The following is a 16,547-nucleotide window of genomic DNA, read 5'->3' as shown; positions in this document are numbered from 1 at the left end:
CCTTAAAGCTGGTTCTTTTAAAAATATAAACCATTTGTCCTTTTTTTTTTTTTTTTTTTTTTTTTTTTTTTTAAATAGGATTCATATTTTGCACTTTTTTGTTGTTCAATTTGGGTCTAAACTGTTTCTAAAAACAGCCCAGGTGCTTAAAAAGCGCTGGAAAACAAGTCATTTAAAAAATCTCCCAGTTGTTAAATCACATCCTACAGGAACTGCGCCGTTACTTAGCAACCCCAGCCAAGCCCAGCCCCGTTACCTAGCAACCCAAGCTGAGTTCCAGCACATTTGGTCAGCTGGTTTTATCTCTGTATGTGCTGCACAGTGGCTAATGGGAAAAAATAGCTTTATTGTTGACTTACTATTCAGGAAAGATGTATGTATAATGTTCAGAGACGGTTGGTATAATTGCACATCTATTTGCAGCCATTTTCATGTGAAAGTGTAAACTTTGAGTTGGGGGGTGTGGCTAGCTGCAGCTAATTTGGATTTAAAGTGACAAGAGGCCATAAAACAGCTCATTCTGATTGAATAAACAGGCATTGTATTGCCCATAAACCTGTTCAAGGAAACAACAGAGGCTACTTTTAAGATTCTGGGCCACCACCATGTGTTTCCTGAATCATTTCTCATTGTTCTGAAATCAGCAAATTGTGGTGGTCAATTTCATAATTGGCCAGTTGTGAGAGAGGGTCTGGGACTTGAACCCACAACAGCTGTGTTGAGTTCATGTGCTCTACTCCCTGCGCCACCGCCACTCCCTGACTCCCTGGTCTGTCAAACTGTAACACCCGTGTGGCGTTTCTTAGGCGTTCGCAGATAGTATTAACTGGAAAAGGATAACGTTAGGCCCCAGCGAGAATTGAACTCACGACCCCTGGTTTACAAGACCAGTGCTCTAACCACTGAGCTATAGGGCCTGTGATCTGTGTTGAGATGTGACAGTACACATATAAAGACAGGAGGACATCGGTGTAGCCCTGGGCTGGATGAACCAGTCTTACAGGACTCACTGTCATGATCCACCCTTGGCTCACTGAATTCAGAAATGATGGTGTTAGAAACCAACTCTCAATGGCCTTCCTTCAGGCAACTCTATGGCGAGACGAGGACGCTCGCTTCAGGGCTCTCATCCTCAGCTCCTGCTGAACGTTCCCCTACGCACCCAGAGTCAGTGTAAGTGCTTACATCCTCACACTCTTTACCGCCTTTCAGGCTCTTGAAGTCGATCTTCTGCTTGTGTTTCAGTGGGCGGTTTAGACTGCATTCACCTGACCGGCGCCTTGACTCAAGCCAAGCTGTACTCCTACCACCTGAGACCACAGAGCGCAGGACAGGGGACGAGAGGACGGGGCAAACACTGAACACGCACTGCGTTTACCAACGGTACTTTGGATACACAGATCTCAGTGTATTTTATTGGGATTTTATGAGGTAGACTACCACATAGCTTTTGTAATCTTGAAGTAAAAATCTAAAAAAAAAAAAAAAAAAGATGTGGCATGGTTTTTGTTTTCCAGCTTCAAGTCTTTTGGGGCTCATCGAAACATTGAAATATTTTTTTTCTTTCCATCTAAAATGGCACCAATACACTGTCAGAGAGATTAAATGGTTCTGCCATGACAAAATTGAAGACTTGGGATTAATATGTTTAAAGCCAACTTGCATCTATGTAAAATAAATTTAAGACATTTTGATTCCTCATTTTTTAATACATAAATTTGAGACTCTCAAGGGCGCGGAGACGGCAGGGACACCAGCCCTGAAGTTGAAGACCTTCGATGCTAGAAGGTTTGAAGTTGTGCAAAAATGTTTAGTTGGGATTGAACCTGACAAACAGTAAAAGACTTGCAGGATTATGAATATTTCTGCAGCGCAGTGCTCCGTTTTCTCAGCTGGCTGTCAGTCTCACCTTGTCAGACTTTACTGCACACAATGTTGGCTCAAAATGCCGGGCTTTCTAAAATTAAGCCATGTGACATCAGAGCCGTGACCTCACAGGGTGGGGTTAAGTCTACAGAAATGGCGTGTGTAAAAGATAACCTTTCATCCATTGTGGAGGGAGAGCATACACACTGCCCCCCTCAGTCTCCATTGCTGTCACACACACACACACACACACCAAGATAACCTTTCCTCGCTACAGAGAATGAGGTAGTCTATCAACAGCCGGTCATACAGATAGCCCACCTGCAGCCGTCCACACACACACACACACACACTCTACACATTGGTCTGTTTTTAAACGTTTTCCCTTTCAAAAGAAACACGCATGTCTGAATTAGACCATTATCACAGCTGTGTCACTTTATAAATTAATTAAACATTACACTGAATGTTATAGCTCTATGTAAAAGATGGATAAAATAAAAAGCTCAGGTTACCTTTGATTTTAATTTTTCTTTATTCTATTTTTTTAAACAAAGGTTTTCTACGCTCCATTAAAGACTCAGCAAACAATCAGAACAGGCACAACAAAACGTGAACTAAGAGTAAAAAGGGGGGAAAAAAAGTTTGTTGATTCCGTCTCTGCTAAATAAATGGGAGTTAGTACATGTCTCTGAGGCCCATACTTCCACGGTGTCCAGACGAGCCGTGAGCCACGGTGACGCTGTAACAGTAGAGCAAATCCGTCAGCCACTGCTCTCTGGTCGCTCCCCGGAAAAACCTCTAAAAAACACAAATACGCAGAATGTAAACAGTCGGTCTATTCCCTAACTTTCCCCTCTGCCGGCAAGTTGGACAGGAGCGCTGAGATCGTTTACCGTTAGATTCTGGATGAGCTCTTGCAACAGCACGGCGTTGGCCATCAGCTGGTTGTGCAGCGGCGTGTGCTGCAGCAGCATCGAGAGGATCTGGCCGAGCTGCGGCAGCTCCTCCGCGCTCAGGTCTCCAACGTGCATCGACTGCAGAATGATCCGCAGCAGGCGAGGGACGCTGCTGAGTGCCGTCACACAGGAACTCCAGATTGCCTCCCTGAAGACAAAGAGGCTTTAAAACCGTCCATGTAATGCAACTCACTGTCCAGATCTCTGGTTAAGGTTTGGTGAGAAATGAAGCATGGCACCATCTAAAATATCTACCCCAATCATCCATCCCATAGTTTAATTACTGAACTTGTGTATTTCCAAGTCTTGCCACTCGAGACTCCAGAAATGAACTGCAGGATAGGAACCCTATCCTGTCATCTTGTCGTCCCCCCCCCCCCAGAATGCACCTTTTGTGGTTGGTTTCGGCGGGGGCGTGCTGCTGCATGATGACCAGCAGCACCAGCAGGCTGAGGCAGCACTGGGACAGGAAACGCAGCACCTGCTCGGCGGGCAGGATGGACAGGTCTAATAGTCTGGAAACGGCTCTCAGCAGCCCGGCTGCCATGCTGTCAGGAACAACCTCCAACTTCATCTAAGACAAAAAAAAAAATGTTGATTAAGAGTTCAGAGAACACGGACATAAACGGGCAAAGGCTGAACTGAACTGTTCTTACGGTAGCAAAGCTGATATTTGAACACCTACCAGGTATCTGAAGATGCCATTTTGCAGAATGTCAAAGCATTGCGACTTTGATCCGATGGTTTCCAGGGAGCGACACACCTCCTGTGGATCAAACACATTTACACCATTTACAGTGAAGTTTGTTGCTGATGTAGAGCCAACAATGTTCTGTCGACATTAGGCGTTTTCACACCAGATACACTCGATTCGATTGGGGACCAAAATTTAAGCATTTGTTACTGGAGCGGTTCGCTTTCACATTGCATTGTCAAATTAAAACTTGAGATTGTCATATGTTAAAACCAACTTACATTTTCTTTAATGAATTTAAGACATTTTAAGGTCTTAATTTTAGACAAGGTGGTTTAAGAACAACACTGAGGCTGGTTTCCTTCTAACATTTCCTTTTTTGTTGAAGGTCATTGGATAATTATCACCTTTAAGGTGCGAAAGTTTTGAAAACAATTCATCACGTTCTTTGGATTTGTAGCCTTTTGAAAGCAACTGTATGTCCAAAACCAACATGCTGTTCCTCTTCGTCCGCGTTTGCAGGAAAGGAGAATCGAATAATGACGTTTGAACAATTAAACGGCTGCCTAATGACGGCCGGCTTTAACTTGCGTTACTCTCCAACATGTTTGAATTAATTTCAGGCCTTCTTGCCGCCAAACTTTTTAAGAGTGAAAAATAAGACTTTGCTTTTCTTCATTAACTTGAAAACCCAAATCAAATTTCTCATTACCTTTTATCAAATTGAGGTGCGAGAGCCTGCGTGTCTGAACGCTGCACCTGTCGGCATCCACCCTCCCCGCTCCCCCGTCATTAAAAACAATCCCATCTCATTAGCCGAACCAGACCTGACACGGTCCGTTTCGTAACGCTGCCACCGCGCGTCCCCCGCTCCCCGCTTCGGCTGTGATTGACTCGGACAGGAAGATGAGAGAAGAGGGATCTGAGGCTTTAATTGAGGGGGCTGAATTAGTGATTATAAGCCCCCCCGACCAGCTCACACACACTTGCCCCGGGGCGCAGTTAGGTTAGTGGTAATTTCTGTGCAGAAATGTCACTCTACCATCATGCCACAGGCTCTCATTACCATTTGTGCACATCCACTACGCCTGATAACCGCGCATCTCCAACCTGCGCAACATGATAAAGGGTCCCCTCTCAGCAGGAGCGCAGTGATAAAACTTCCTTCCTCTGAGCTCTTTGTGGGGGACAGAGAGAGACCAGGGGGTGGAGGGGGCTGAAAGACCACAGCTGTGTCCACAATATCAAAACTTGACAACTCTAAGAACCGCATCCGTGGCGGGTTTCGCTATGTGCACGAAGCCGACTGGCAAGAGGAGAGTTCGCACCTCGACGACATCCCAGTGGTGCGTGAAATGCTCCAGCGGCGTTTGGTAGAGGCAAAGGGGGGAGAGCGAGGAGGGCAGCAGGGCGGTCTCATCGTCCTGCAGGGCGGCGAGGTGTTCGGACGAGAAGCCCGCCAGGGTCGAGAACAGGAAGCTGATGTAGTCGACGTCCTGCAGAGCTGCTTCCTGGTTCCCGACCGACCAGCTGCTGAGAGAGGACCTGAGGAGCGAAATCAGATGGCGTCCTAAACAATAAATACTGAACAGTCTGTTTTCACAAAACGCAGCACTCGAAAGTTATGCAGCTTCTTTAAAAAGAAAAAAAAAAAAAACTGATTATGCTCTTCCTCCTTTAATCATATCTAGAAATTATCAGGGTTTCATAAGAGCAAAAATATTTATCAGAGCCAAAAACGCACGTAAACACAGTTATGAAAAATGGCTCCTTGTCCTCGGGGAGGATGCATGTGTGACCGCAGGAAATGTGTGTGAATAACTGTGTGTGTTTTAAAAAGCCTGGGAGGCACATGCAGGCAGTGCACTCAATACTCCATGACGATGCTGCATTCCAGCCTCCCAAAGAACTCTTTGTACCAAATCCATTATGCACACATCCCATCCCATGTGAACTCTGCAATCTCACCGCTCCAGATTTGTGTAACACTGGCCCACTGACACCGGGGGTAAAACAGGTCAGAGACAACATGGCATATCCACCACGCCTGATAACCGCGCATCTCCAACCCGCGCATCTCGGCAAAGGTGCTGCAAGAACCCGCTTCTATACTGATTGCTACATTGAATGTAAAATAAATGGGAAATTTGCACCAGAAGCGATAAAGATGCAGGTAAGAGATTTGATGGACAGTGAAAGCACTATACTGCCATCTTGTGGTGGCTGGTGATTTTACGTTTGTTCCCGACAGTTCAAATGTTTGAACCCGTTTTACATTTTGTCACCACAGAACCGAGAACTTTAGCGGATTTTATTGGGACTCTCTGTGGCGGTCCGACACAAAGTAGTAAATGTATACTACGATACTTTGTTTTCAACATTTTTCCAAGTAAAACCTTTCACTATAATTACAACTGTAAATATTTTTGTTTTACGCCTGTACCAGTTTTGCACATTTAGAGACTGAAAATGTTCTGATTCTTCTTTGGTTTATCTCAAGAGCAAATCTCGCAATAAATTCCTAATTGGATTTAGGCCTTGATTTTCACTCACACTCACACATACACGCGAGCGGCCATCTTTCCCAATAAAACTATCCCCACATCACGATGCTGCCACCACCTTGTTTCAGTGTGGGGATGGCATTTGGTTTAGTAATCGGTTATTCTGACGATTATTTGGCTTTAAAAGTGGAACATTCTGCAAATTTTTCATTGAACCATTTAAGCTTATTTTAAACAACAATAAAAATATTTAAAAATGTAAATAAATATTTCAATTTTTTTTTCAATAAAAACATTTTATTGACTAAATGAAATGACAGTCTTTCTTACGTAAAGGATGAATATGTAACTAAATTAAAAACGACATAAATACTTAAACTACAGTACACAGCTGATCTGTTGACTATTTTTGCACAGGTTTATGTCCTGGGTTAGTTTTCCGCCACATGCATAACGGCATACGAGTGGACTTAATTTACCAATCAGGTGACTCCTGAAGAAAGCTGGCTGAACTGGGTTTCAGTTAGGGGTGTCAGAATAAAGGGGGTCGAATAAAAATGCAAGCTGTGCCAAAATCTGAGAATTTGTGGCAGGGCTTGAAAACGGATGTTCAACAGAGGCTCTCCATTTCAGTCTTTCCATTATTCTTCTTCACAAAGAATAATGGGGGGGGGGAAGCTCATTTTTGTCTCATCTGACCAGAGCACCTTCTCCCACATGTCTAGTGATGAACTACAAACTGAACCTCTTATCGTTTTCTCTCAACGCAGGCTTATGTTTTGCCGCTCTTCCATAAAGCTCTGATTTGCAGACCAACTGTGTTCCTTTCTGAACACTCTCCCACCTTGAGCTGTGGATCTCTGCAGCCTCTACAGAAAAATTCTGATCATTTTTCGCAATCATGCAGTAGTTTATGTTGGTCTGATGCATAAAATCCAAATAAAAAAAAAACAAAAAAAAAAACCATTGCAATTTGCAGTGCAAACATAAAATGTGAAAATGTTGTCGTTTCTACAAGACACTGTGGTGGCAATGTGATTTAAGATGCATCGTTGAGCAGCTCGGGTCGGACGCTCACCTAAAGTGTAGGAGACGGATGAGGGAGGCGGCGAGGTTCGCAGAGATGCGTCCGGTGGTGCAGCAGCCGCTCAGATTGGCCAGCAGGGGCTGGGGCATCTTGGGGAGGAAGTAGAGCAGCTGCACCATTCGCTGCTGGGACTCTGCTGGTAGCAGCACCACAACTCCGTCCTGAGGATCTTCACACAGACACACAATGTTTGTTTAACACGCTGCACCCTCAGAGGTTTACAAAACAGTGATACTTGGATTGTTCATTTATTGTGAAAAACAAAAGGAAGAGCAAAGCATAACTGCTACTGTTAGGGTGCAGATCATTTCCATGTGTGTTGTGTGTTGGTTTGTTTCTCTGACGCACATGCTGATGTCAAAAGATCTCAGACAAAAGGAGTCTTGTGATGGAGGACTGCGCTCCGTTGGACCCCCTCCTCCCTGTGTGTGTGTGTGTGTCACACACCCGCCTCACTATCTACTCATCCTCTGAGCTGCGCACATGAACACGCTGTAACTTCAATCTGCAAGCAGTCTGAAGATTAACGTGTGGAGTAATACTGCCCCCTGATGGACAAATAATGTCTGTAGACATTTTCATGATAAGTGCAAAAATAAAGCTTTCATTCTTTAAAAATAAATAAATAAACTGATAAGAGAAAGCACATGACTGAGTACGCAATATTGCAACTTCATTCACAAAAATGAAACGGTAGCTTTTGCAAAAAATGAGCTTTTCACAATCGTCTTCAGCGTTCTAATATTACCACAGTTCAATGGGATTTACAGACACACAACCAGAAGTTCCCATATTAGATCTCTTGACGGATAAGTACAGAAATCTCCGCATGATCCAAACAAGCCGTACTGTTCAGTGTTTTTCTAATTGTCCTTTCATGAACTTCAACCTGGACCAAGCAGACTCTGGCCAGTGGAGTCTGCAGGAGCGTCAGGCTGTCTTCGTTCATGCAAACATTTTTTATTTGTTTATATATTTGAACTAAAATTTCAGGCTTTTTTCTTGAGTTTTATTTAATTCTGAACATTTGGAAAGAAAATGTCACCTTTTAACTACTTGAAGAGTAAATCACTTCTTATCTGTAGGTAGGGCTGCTTAAACCGGACCAACATTAAACCGACAGCTCCGTCGCAACCTGAGTTTAAAGTTCCCTAAAGTCAAAAAAAGAACTGGCATGGCCACTTTAAAAAAATAAATAAATCAATCAATGAGTCAGTCACTTAACAAAAAAATACTTGTCCAGACCTGAAAAATATTAAAATCCTCATTAATCAGAACTACACCAGTAATTTGCAAGCGGCTGAAAAGAAGCAGACTGGCTGCAGTTCAGTATGATTATAGATTTCAGAGTTTGGGAAAACATCAAATGCTTTTCCAGAGTCGTTTCCAACATTCCCATAATCATCATAACAGGTGATCTCACCATAGAGCCTGCATGCGTATGTCTGCAGACTGTTGAGAAGCTCTTTGTTTCCTCGGGAAGCTGCAGCATGGATGGAGACGATCAGCTGAGCAGACAGAGCTGGGTTACGGTGGCCCAGCTGGGACAACTGAACAGGAAGGGAGGCCAGCCATCGACACAACACCTTGCTCCTTCAGGCAGAGACGGACAGACGGCACGCTCACATCAACTCCACCACATAGATCGGACTTGAGCAGACAATCTGTGGTGTTGACGTCTCTTCTGGTTACCTGGCGATGTGTGTGTGTTCTTGCTCCTGCAGGTAGAGTTTGCTGTAGAAGGAGAGCAGCAGCGATCTTGTCTGCAGCGGCAGGTTCTTCTGCTTGTAGTAGATGTAAACGGCCGCCAGCAGCTCCTCTGTCACTGCTGCACAGATACAACACAGAGCTAATTCAGGCTAATTATTAAACAAAAAAAAAAAAAAAAACACACACACAAAAAAAAACTTATTGAACTTCTTTTTTGGCATCCAAACTAACATTTTGAAATCTACACAACATTCAGTCTTTTAGACATCTTTATTTGGCATCTACGGTTTACAGGGGTGAGCGTGACAAATACGGCCACGCTGCCTACAATGGACTCTTGTAGTCGCAATTAAGTTCACGCCTCTGCGTTGATGAAATCATGCGCATGCTTACCTCGGCTCTGCTGCGTGAGCACCATCTTCCACACGGTGCGCTGCAGCATGTGTAGCTGCCTGTAGCTCAGCTTCACACCGCTCCCCAGGGTGTCCCGAACAAAAGCCCTCAGCGGCGACAGCCAGTGCCCATCGGCCTCCTGACCGAGGCCCTGCTTCTGGCTGAGAGACACCATGACCTGGCAGAGCGTGATGTTTAAAGCCAGGGGCTCCACAGTGGCGGAAGGGACGGCCGCTGTCTGTTTGCTCCTGCAGAGAGGACAGCAAAGTGTCGGCAAACTCAGCGGCTTCAAACGTCTACCGGTGCCCGACTGCAGAAAATCAGTCGATCAAAGCAGAGCAGGATTTTCAAAGCTCCCCGTTTGGTTCCAGTCCGATGTGAAATATGAAATGTCTGATTTAAAGGCATCAATCAACAACTGAAAGATGCAAAAACAACATTGGCATAATCATTTATTTGTGTATGTCTGTCATGTTAATTTTATTTTTCTCTTATTTTGTTTTTTACCTTTTTTTTTCACTATGGACCTTTTTGTGCCTGGAATAAAGATCGATTGATTGAATATGGAAATTTTCTAGCAAAGTACAGTAATAAAGTACTGTGCAGACACTGAAACATTTTCATATTTGACCTCATTACTACCTTTATTTTATTGTGATTTTAAACGATAGAAAAACCCATCGACATTTATCTTTCAACCGTTCACAAATGTTCGTCGGAGAACTGGACCCAGAATTAGCTCTTATAACGAGCTCAGGAGATGCGCAGTTCCACCAGGTGTTGGCTAATTGCTGCTACCGCTAGTCTGAAGGAGCCGAGTGGTGGAGTGCTCAGTTATGCGCCTCGAGGGGAACGGCGGCTCCGCGGAGGAGCTCGTGTGGAAAAGAGTCAAAGCAGCAAGAATTCAGTTTTCTGACCTTTTGCCACACAAAGCAAATGTTTGTTAATGTATGTGTTTGATCTAGGGGTGGGCATATATCACATTGTTTATCATTCGTCAGGATAAATATCTCGTCACAATAAGAATTTTGATTTATGATAAATAGTTCTTATCGTCACGTTTATTGTTATCACAGTAGTCCAACAAAATATCCTGATAAAACTTTAAGTCCACGTCGCCTACCCCCAGAGTGAACGCTATTACTTCCTTACCTCTTGAGATCAACTTTCTTCTTATGTTTCGGTGTGTCCCGCAGACCATACGGGAAGTTCTTCATGAAGTGCTGCTTAAAATCTTCCAGATATTCCTTACGAAACCAAGCATCCTGACCAAGAGCAATGGCTGCTGTTATTCTTTTGTTGCACAATCAATTACTTGAACACAAAACAAAGGCAGAACGGCAAAGTGCAACGTCTCATCTCTCACCAGTGCGTCCTTGTTCTCACGGCGGGTGGGCAGTTTCCTCAGCAGCTGGAGAATGGACAAGACCTGGAACATTACGGACGTGGCGTCGGGCGTGAGCAGGTGGGCGCCCTCGCTGCTGTTCCAGGAGCAGTCTCCGGCGCAGGCTTCCACCCAAACCTCCAGCAGCAGAGGCACGAGCGTGCCTGCGAAACTCTGAACGGTCTCGGCCGAGTCCAGATCCTTGCTCCCCACGCCGCCAGGGTCCATCTCAGGTCTAAGCGGTTAGTTATAGGAGAAAGCCAGACTTAGATTTTACACTGGTACGTAAAGTGATGAGATTGTTTTCTTTCCTGACTGACATCGTACCTGAGTTTAAAGGTGGAGTGGGGAGTTGGCGTGGCACCAGAGTTTTCATACACCTTAACGTCAATCTTTTTGTAAGTCAGCTCCTCAAAGTTCAGATTCAGAGGGGTAACACGGCCCATCCCACTTGAACTGAACACTCCATCGGTTCGCACAGACAAGTCGCCCTCCTCTGTTGGTCTTTCCTCAACAACCGCTTGCAGAAAGTTTCCGAGTCTGGAACACGATGAAATTGAACAAACAATGCTTTGATTATTCTGAAAAATCTTTTTTCTACTTACATTTTTTAACCACGTCAGCAGACAGTTACCTAAGAAGAACAGAGAGGCGCCACTGCTGGCTGGTCACTCTCCTGTCTGGGTGGACTGAGAGTGTCCAGGTTCGGCCCCTGGCGTCCTGAGCCTTTCTGGCTCCTCCGGAGTGCTGCCTGTGAGAGATCAGCTCCAGGAAGTTGGTGAGGAGCACCACGGGGCGAGAGGCCAGCAGAGAGGGGTAATGCTCCAGGAAGATGTCCAGGACATTCATGGCGTCCTCCTGGATGCCTGGCTCGATATGGGTCATAGCACAGGTCAGGTGAGCGCTGAGGAGGGGGAAGAACGGAGCCACTCGTTCTGCCGGCACAGACTGTGCGATGAACCTGCAACAAGTTTTAGACACTGTGTTTTTATTTAAGATCTAAAGACCCGCGTCGTTTTGGGAACGGTGTGCTTTTCGGACCTGAGAACCCGGGTTGCTGCCACACGAACATTTCCATCCTTGTCGGTGAGAACAGCTGCCACTTCGGAGAGCAGGCGTGAAAGATGCTGCTCCAACAGAGAAGGACTCAGAGACAGTAGCTCTTTCAACCCCAACAAGGCACTGTGTTTCACATTGGCATTGTAATGATGCAGCTGAGACAGGAGCTCCTGGATATATATAAAAAAAGAACTAAAGCTAAATCCATTGATATTTAGAAAAGTTTATTTTAATTTTAAATTCTGATGCTCTAAAGCATTAAATCCCAACACAATCACACCGAAGTTTGTCTGTACAATGAGAAAACATGTGACAGAGTTCAAAGGCTGTGAATACTTTTGAAATCCTTTGTACATGTAAGGTTTGTTTTGGAGTTTTGCAGAACTTACAGTAATGCCCAGCTGTCTGTGAGTTGTGGGGCCGCTTGTGTCTCTCTTCAACTGGTCAGGCAGACAGATTCCTCTTGTACGGAAGTTAGTGTTGGTGGCATTATCAGCCCTGGGCTTCTTCTTTCCCACTTTAAGCTTAACTTTTTGGAAATCGTCCTGCCTCTTCTTCTTTTTGGCCTTCATCTTTGCGGACAGTTAGAATTTCTGTAGCACAACGTAAAACGGAATTAATATGTGCATTTAGCATGAGATAGAAGATAACCGTATCGCTTGCAGGGATGTAAAAACAGCCCAAATCTGAATGGTAAACACCAACAATGAAAGGTCGGAGCGGCTGCACTGCTATCATGTGGCTAACTTACCTTTCACGTACATCCTACAGGATCAAGCATGGGTGTTACTTGATTTTAACTTACCACAGTAAAAAAGAAACGCTTGGCTTCAACCGCCAGATCTTCTCACGTCATCAAACAATGAGTTATGCTAAACACATATCCGCCTAGTTTACGGCTATAATTTTATATAAAAAGACGTATTCAGTTTCGTCTTGGTTGTTCACTGGGTCCTCTGATTCAAAGCATTCATGTTTATTAACGCTGCCCGTTCGATGTGTTGGACTGAAGTCGTGCGAAGCTAACGGAGCTAAAGCTAAAACAACACCTTGGTAATTCGGTAATGTGTGAGATTTTTAATTTGTAAATTATTCCATTAATAGACTTTTTAAAAGCTTAAATAAAAATGAAATCAGGGGCGCTGTCAATGCAAATAATCATAATAGTTCACGTCTGGGTTCCAGTACGGTACGCCCCGGTATTAAAAATAAATGCACCATATAGCTGTCCGCACAAGTGCCTTGTAAATAATAACATCATTGTTTTTATTATTCTACTACAAAAGCTTAAAATTTAAACATTAATCATATTCAACAGATACATATATGTAAGCATTTATTAAAAGTCTATTTATGAAGTCAAAGCAGTTTTTAAAAAAATATTTTTTTTTTTACATGGATAAATAATTGTCTGCCTATCTCCTTCTCGGAGTGCCCATTTTATTCCGAAACCAAACAGTCCAGGCGGTCTGCAAGGGTAGGAACTCGTGTCTGTCTTGCAATTAAATCCAAGATATGAATGTTTGTGTAATGTTGTAATGTTTGTGTGATGAAAATCTAAGCGAGTTGTAGCTTTTATCACGACAAGAATTTATTATCTATCATTGCCGTTCTTTAGAGAAACGGATTTAAGGAACGGTAAGCTAGGCCTACTCTCTTGCGAATACACACTAAAATAAACATGCGTAACATACAATTAAATAAATACAACCATCGTTGGCCCGCTTTTTTCCTGATATACATTTCCAATAGTTCTTTACTTGGAAATGTATGTCATTTCCAAGTTATTCGGTTACCTTTGTTGAATCGGTTAGTTTACCAAAACAATACACGCTAGCGGCTCGTGGATAAAATTCATGTAGTTAATTTCGTCAATCTTTGCATGTTTTATTTCGTTTCTGGAAAACACGTTTCTTTTTATGTTGCAGTGGTGGAACTATGGAGACTTCGGAGGTGGAGGTTCCGGCTATACCTACAGAAGAACAACCTGCCCCAAATCATGGGCCACCATATCCAAAGAAAAAGAAAAAGGTGCATGGCAGTAAAGAGATAGAAAATAACTTCCATTTATTTTTATTATTTTCTACTGCAATCTCAAAAATAAAAGTACACAAGTTTAGAGTTTTGTAAATCATCCCAAGGTTTTCAGTATAATCAAATTGACTTACTTCCTATCTGTCAATCACCATGGCAACTACTGTTGGAAAACTAACTTCTTCTACAGTAGATTAAGATTAGAGATCAAGACAATTAAAAAAAACAACCTGAAAAAATATCTAAAGAACAATTAACTCATTTTTAAACAGGACCCATCTCCATACACAAGGAAATCGCCACCTCACCCTGCGGTCTTCCTGCTTTACAGTGGGATGGACTCGGGATGTGAACTTTAAAATAAGAGAGCTTCACTAACCTCATAAGTTTGTTGGCTCAGCTTTCAGTCCTTCCTGGGTGACAGTGGTGAACCTCTGGCACCATACAGGCCAAGAGTGCATGTGCTGTTGCTGCCATGAGCCACTGCTGTGGCAGCATCATGCAGTGCACACACAGGCATCGAGCTCTCGGTGCATCACTGTGCAGGGATCGGCGCTGGGCTAGCTCTACCTGTTATCAGGAGCTTTGAAAGTCCAGTTGCTGATCCCTCAAGCGCAGAGCAATACTATGAAGAGATAAACTCTTGTCAGCTGCCCAGTTTGTGTTCAGTCCTACTTTAATTTGGATCATAAGTTGAATCAGAATGAAATGTACACCTCATGATTTAATGACATGCGTGATTATTTGTCTGCTTTTTGATATCAAAATAAGGCTTTTAAAAATGTTCAACTTTACTTTTTGGCACACTGGAATTTTTCATTCTTGGGGTGTATCTTTCCACCCTTTTTTTTTTTTCAACTAAATATTTGTGTAAATAGTGAGACGCATTCTACAGAATACTGATTTTTTTTATTTATTTATTTTTTTTCCAGTTATCTTAATACTAGTGGGCAGTAGTAATAATAGTAATCGTGTTACCATTCATATCAGTTCCTCCATGAGAGGAACTGAGCTTATTTTTGCATCTTTTTCTGTTTCCAAACGTCGATCCACTGTTCATGAATACGTCCGTCTGGTCAGAGGAGCGGGCAGGTCTTCACCTCGGTGCTCTGTTACCTGGCTGCAGCAGACGTTTGCGTATTTTGAGCTGTGTTTGTCCTCGTGTCCCCTATGAAGCCAGTGACTTATTGTCGCTGCTCTCATCTGACGAGTCTTCATCACTAGGCGACACTTTTCAGAGCCCAGATAAACTCGTTGCCGTGGCTGTCCCTGCGTGACGCGGGGCTCGCGGAGAATGACGTGAACGAGCGGCTCTGAATGGTGCGGCGGACGTGGACAAGGTGTCCTGTCCTCTGCTGAGTGTCACCCTGTCACTAATTCCTGTGTGTGTGTCTCTCTCCTCCTCGTGGGTTTATTCCCTCCACGGTGACAGAAAAAGCAGCATCTGCATTCTGCTGACATAGGTAAGTGTTTTTTTTACACACGGCGCCACTTCCTGTGCTGAGAGGTGAAGCTGGAGGTCTTGGGTCTCTGTGCTTCACGTCATGAGTGGTGGGTGACTCGTTCACCAGGCAGCGACCCTCCCCGCTCTCAGTGACCTGGGGACTCTTTTGGTGCCCTCGCACAGTTTTAACCTAGTTTGGTTTCCTGTCTGTTGCTACGGGTGACCAGTTTAGATTGTAAAAAGGTTCTGAGCACTGACATTGCAACACATTCTCCTGTGATGCTGCAGCATCACATTTGTTGGATGTTTAATTTTTTAAACATTGCCAAATAGGGTGTTTTTGCACTTCATACTTCACCAGGTGCTTCGTTTCTGTGGCACAGCGGTGAATCCTGTGGTGCTGAGCGCAGCGACAGACTCTGCAGTGTCCTGCAGACCGGTGGGGAAATATGTGGGGATTGGCTAAGAGCTTCTCCTATTCCTCCCAGATATCAATAAGTTGCAGAGATGTCTGATGGTGTTCAGTTAATCAGGAAATGAGCTCGCTGGTCATCGGTTGTTGCAATTTCTGCAACAACACAACAGACTCCATCAGTGTAACCTTTACTGGATTTTTGGTGGCAGTTTTGCGTTTGGCAAGAAATCTAAAGTGATTTTGTTCTTTGATTACGTTGAAGTTGTTGTGCTGATCACTGCTGTATTTTCTCCAGTGTTCTCCAAAGGCCATGCTTTCCTTTCTGTCCCCTCTCTGAGCAAAGTGTTGAAGGACATCACAGACAGCATCATCGGTAAGAAGGTGAACCTTTTCCCCTCAGCAGTTTTCATGTATCATGTTGCAATCATAACTTATATATGATTTTATATATCTTTATAAAAATGCATAATTTTCATGATAAAAAAAATAGTCTAATATATTCAATACATCCATATTCAAGCTCAAAATTCCAAGATAAATGCAATATCACAATAGTAGCATTGTTCAACAACCAACACCAACACGGCCACCAGATGGCAGCATCATGCAAGAAGTGGTGATGAGCAGAGTTACTTTTCTTCCTGCAGCATTTTGCATATAGTCCAAAAATTACAACCTGACTAGAACATCCAGAGCAGTGGCTCTAGATTCTGGTTCTCAGACCCCACCGTCTTTTGGATGTAATGTTTTGAAGGTAATGCAAATGATTGCATTACTTAATTCATTTAAGTTGGATATGTATGAGCAGGAAAATATCCAAAATCTGAAGGATAGTGAGGTTTTTTTTTAATTTATTCCGAGATTAAATTTATGGATAATGTATTTACCAATTCGGTATTATTTGGCATTTGGTAAGGAGTAATGGAGTACGGGGAGGATTCAAATCCATGCCATACCTTTCAGATTGTTTGAAAAATAAATAAAAAAAACCTCTTGTT

General features: G+C 43.5%; 3 protein-coding genes and 1 non-coding gene across 9 annotated transcripts in view; 2 read left to right on the top strand and 2 right to left on the bottom strand.

The window, feature by feature from the left end:
- The window catches only part of invs (inversin), a 39,980-nt gene extending 37,482 nt beyond the window's left edge, over positions 1-2,498 (top strand). For 3 of the 4 annotated variants that reach the window (XM_015029878.1, XM_015029861.1, XM_015029870.1), the window contains exons 18-19: positions 1,087-1,173; positions 1,246-2,498. In XM_015029878.1, coding sequence (XP_014885364.1) covers positions 1,087-1,173; positions 1,246-1,361 — 203 coding nt within the window. In that variant the 3' untranslated portion in view covers positions 1,362-2,498. The remainder of the gene's footprint in view (positions 1-1,086; positions 1,174-1,245) is intronic. The other variant, XM_015029887.1, reaches the window with a different exon arrangement.
- trnat-ugu (transfer RNA threonine (anticodon UGU)) lies at positions 845-917 on the bottom strand. Its single transcript has one exon. It is a non-coding gene; the product is annotated as a tRNA-Thr (tRNA).
- On the bottom strand, positions 2,386-12,810 carry tex10 (testis expressed 10). The gene is made up of 16 exons (XM_015029850.1): positions 12,462-12,810; positions 12,046-12,249; positions 11,639-11,826; positions 11,232-11,558; positions 10,925-11,137; positions 10,580-10,832; positions 10,366-10,478; positions 9,214-9,461; positions 8,803-8,938; positions 8,534-8,703; positions 7,102-7,279; positions 4,848-5,064; positions 3,511-3,591; positions 3,215-3,399; positions 2,763-2,973; positions 2,386-2,667 (listed from the first exon to the last, which is right to left on the bottom strand). The coding sequence occupies exons 2-16, from the start codon at positions 12,226-12,228 to the stop codon at positions 2,545-2,547; spliced, it is 2,826 nt and encodes a 941-aa protein (XP_014885336.1). The 5' UTR covers positions 12,229-12,249; positions 12,462-12,810; the 3' UTR covers positions 2,386-2,544.
- Positions 12,811-13,036: 226 nt separating this feature from the next.
- Positions 13,037-16,547, top strand: part of LOC106945926 (uncharacterized) — a 14,700-nt gene continuing 11,189 nt past the window's right edge. Inside the window, exons 1-4 of one of the 3 annotated variants that reach the window (XM_015029941.1) lie at positions 13,037-13,133; positions 13,585-13,687; positions 15,123-15,153; positions 15,845-15,922. In XM_015029941.1, coding sequence (XP_014885427.1) covers positions 13,595-13,687; positions 15,123-15,153; positions 15,845-15,922 — 202 coding nt within the window. In that variant the 5' untranslated portion in view covers positions 13,037-13,133; positions 13,585-13,594. The other 2 variants (XM_015029956.1, XM_015029949.1) reach the window with 2 other exon arrangements.

This window comes from Poecilia latipinna, unplaced genomic scaffold, assembly GCF_001443285.1.
Source record: "Poecilia latipinna isolate Pla-1442-1.1 unplaced genomic scaffold, P_latipinna-1.0 Scaffold11, whole genome shotgun sequence".
Classification (NCBI taxonomy): Eukaryota; Metazoa; Chordata; class Actinopteri; order Cyprinodontiformes; family Poeciliidae; genus Poecilia; species Poecilia latipinna.
This window is presented reverse-complemented; position numbering and strand designations above follow the sequence as displayed.

Bases quoted from the DNA above. Each gene is read 5' to 3' on its own strand.
- tex10 (XM_015029850.1), bottom strand. From the start codon at position 12,228: ATGAAGGCCAAAAAGAAGAAGAGGCAGGACGATTTCCAAAAAGTTAAG. The intron at 8,939-9,213 runs GTAAGCATGCGC...GTATCTGTGCAG, and splicing joins GCTCACGCAGCAGAGCCGAG to CAGTGACAGAGGAGCTGCTG. The intron at 5,065-7,101 runs GTGAGCGTCCGA...TTCGCTCCTCAG, and splicing joins ATCCGTCTCCTACACTTTAG to GTCCTCTCTCAGCAGCTGGT.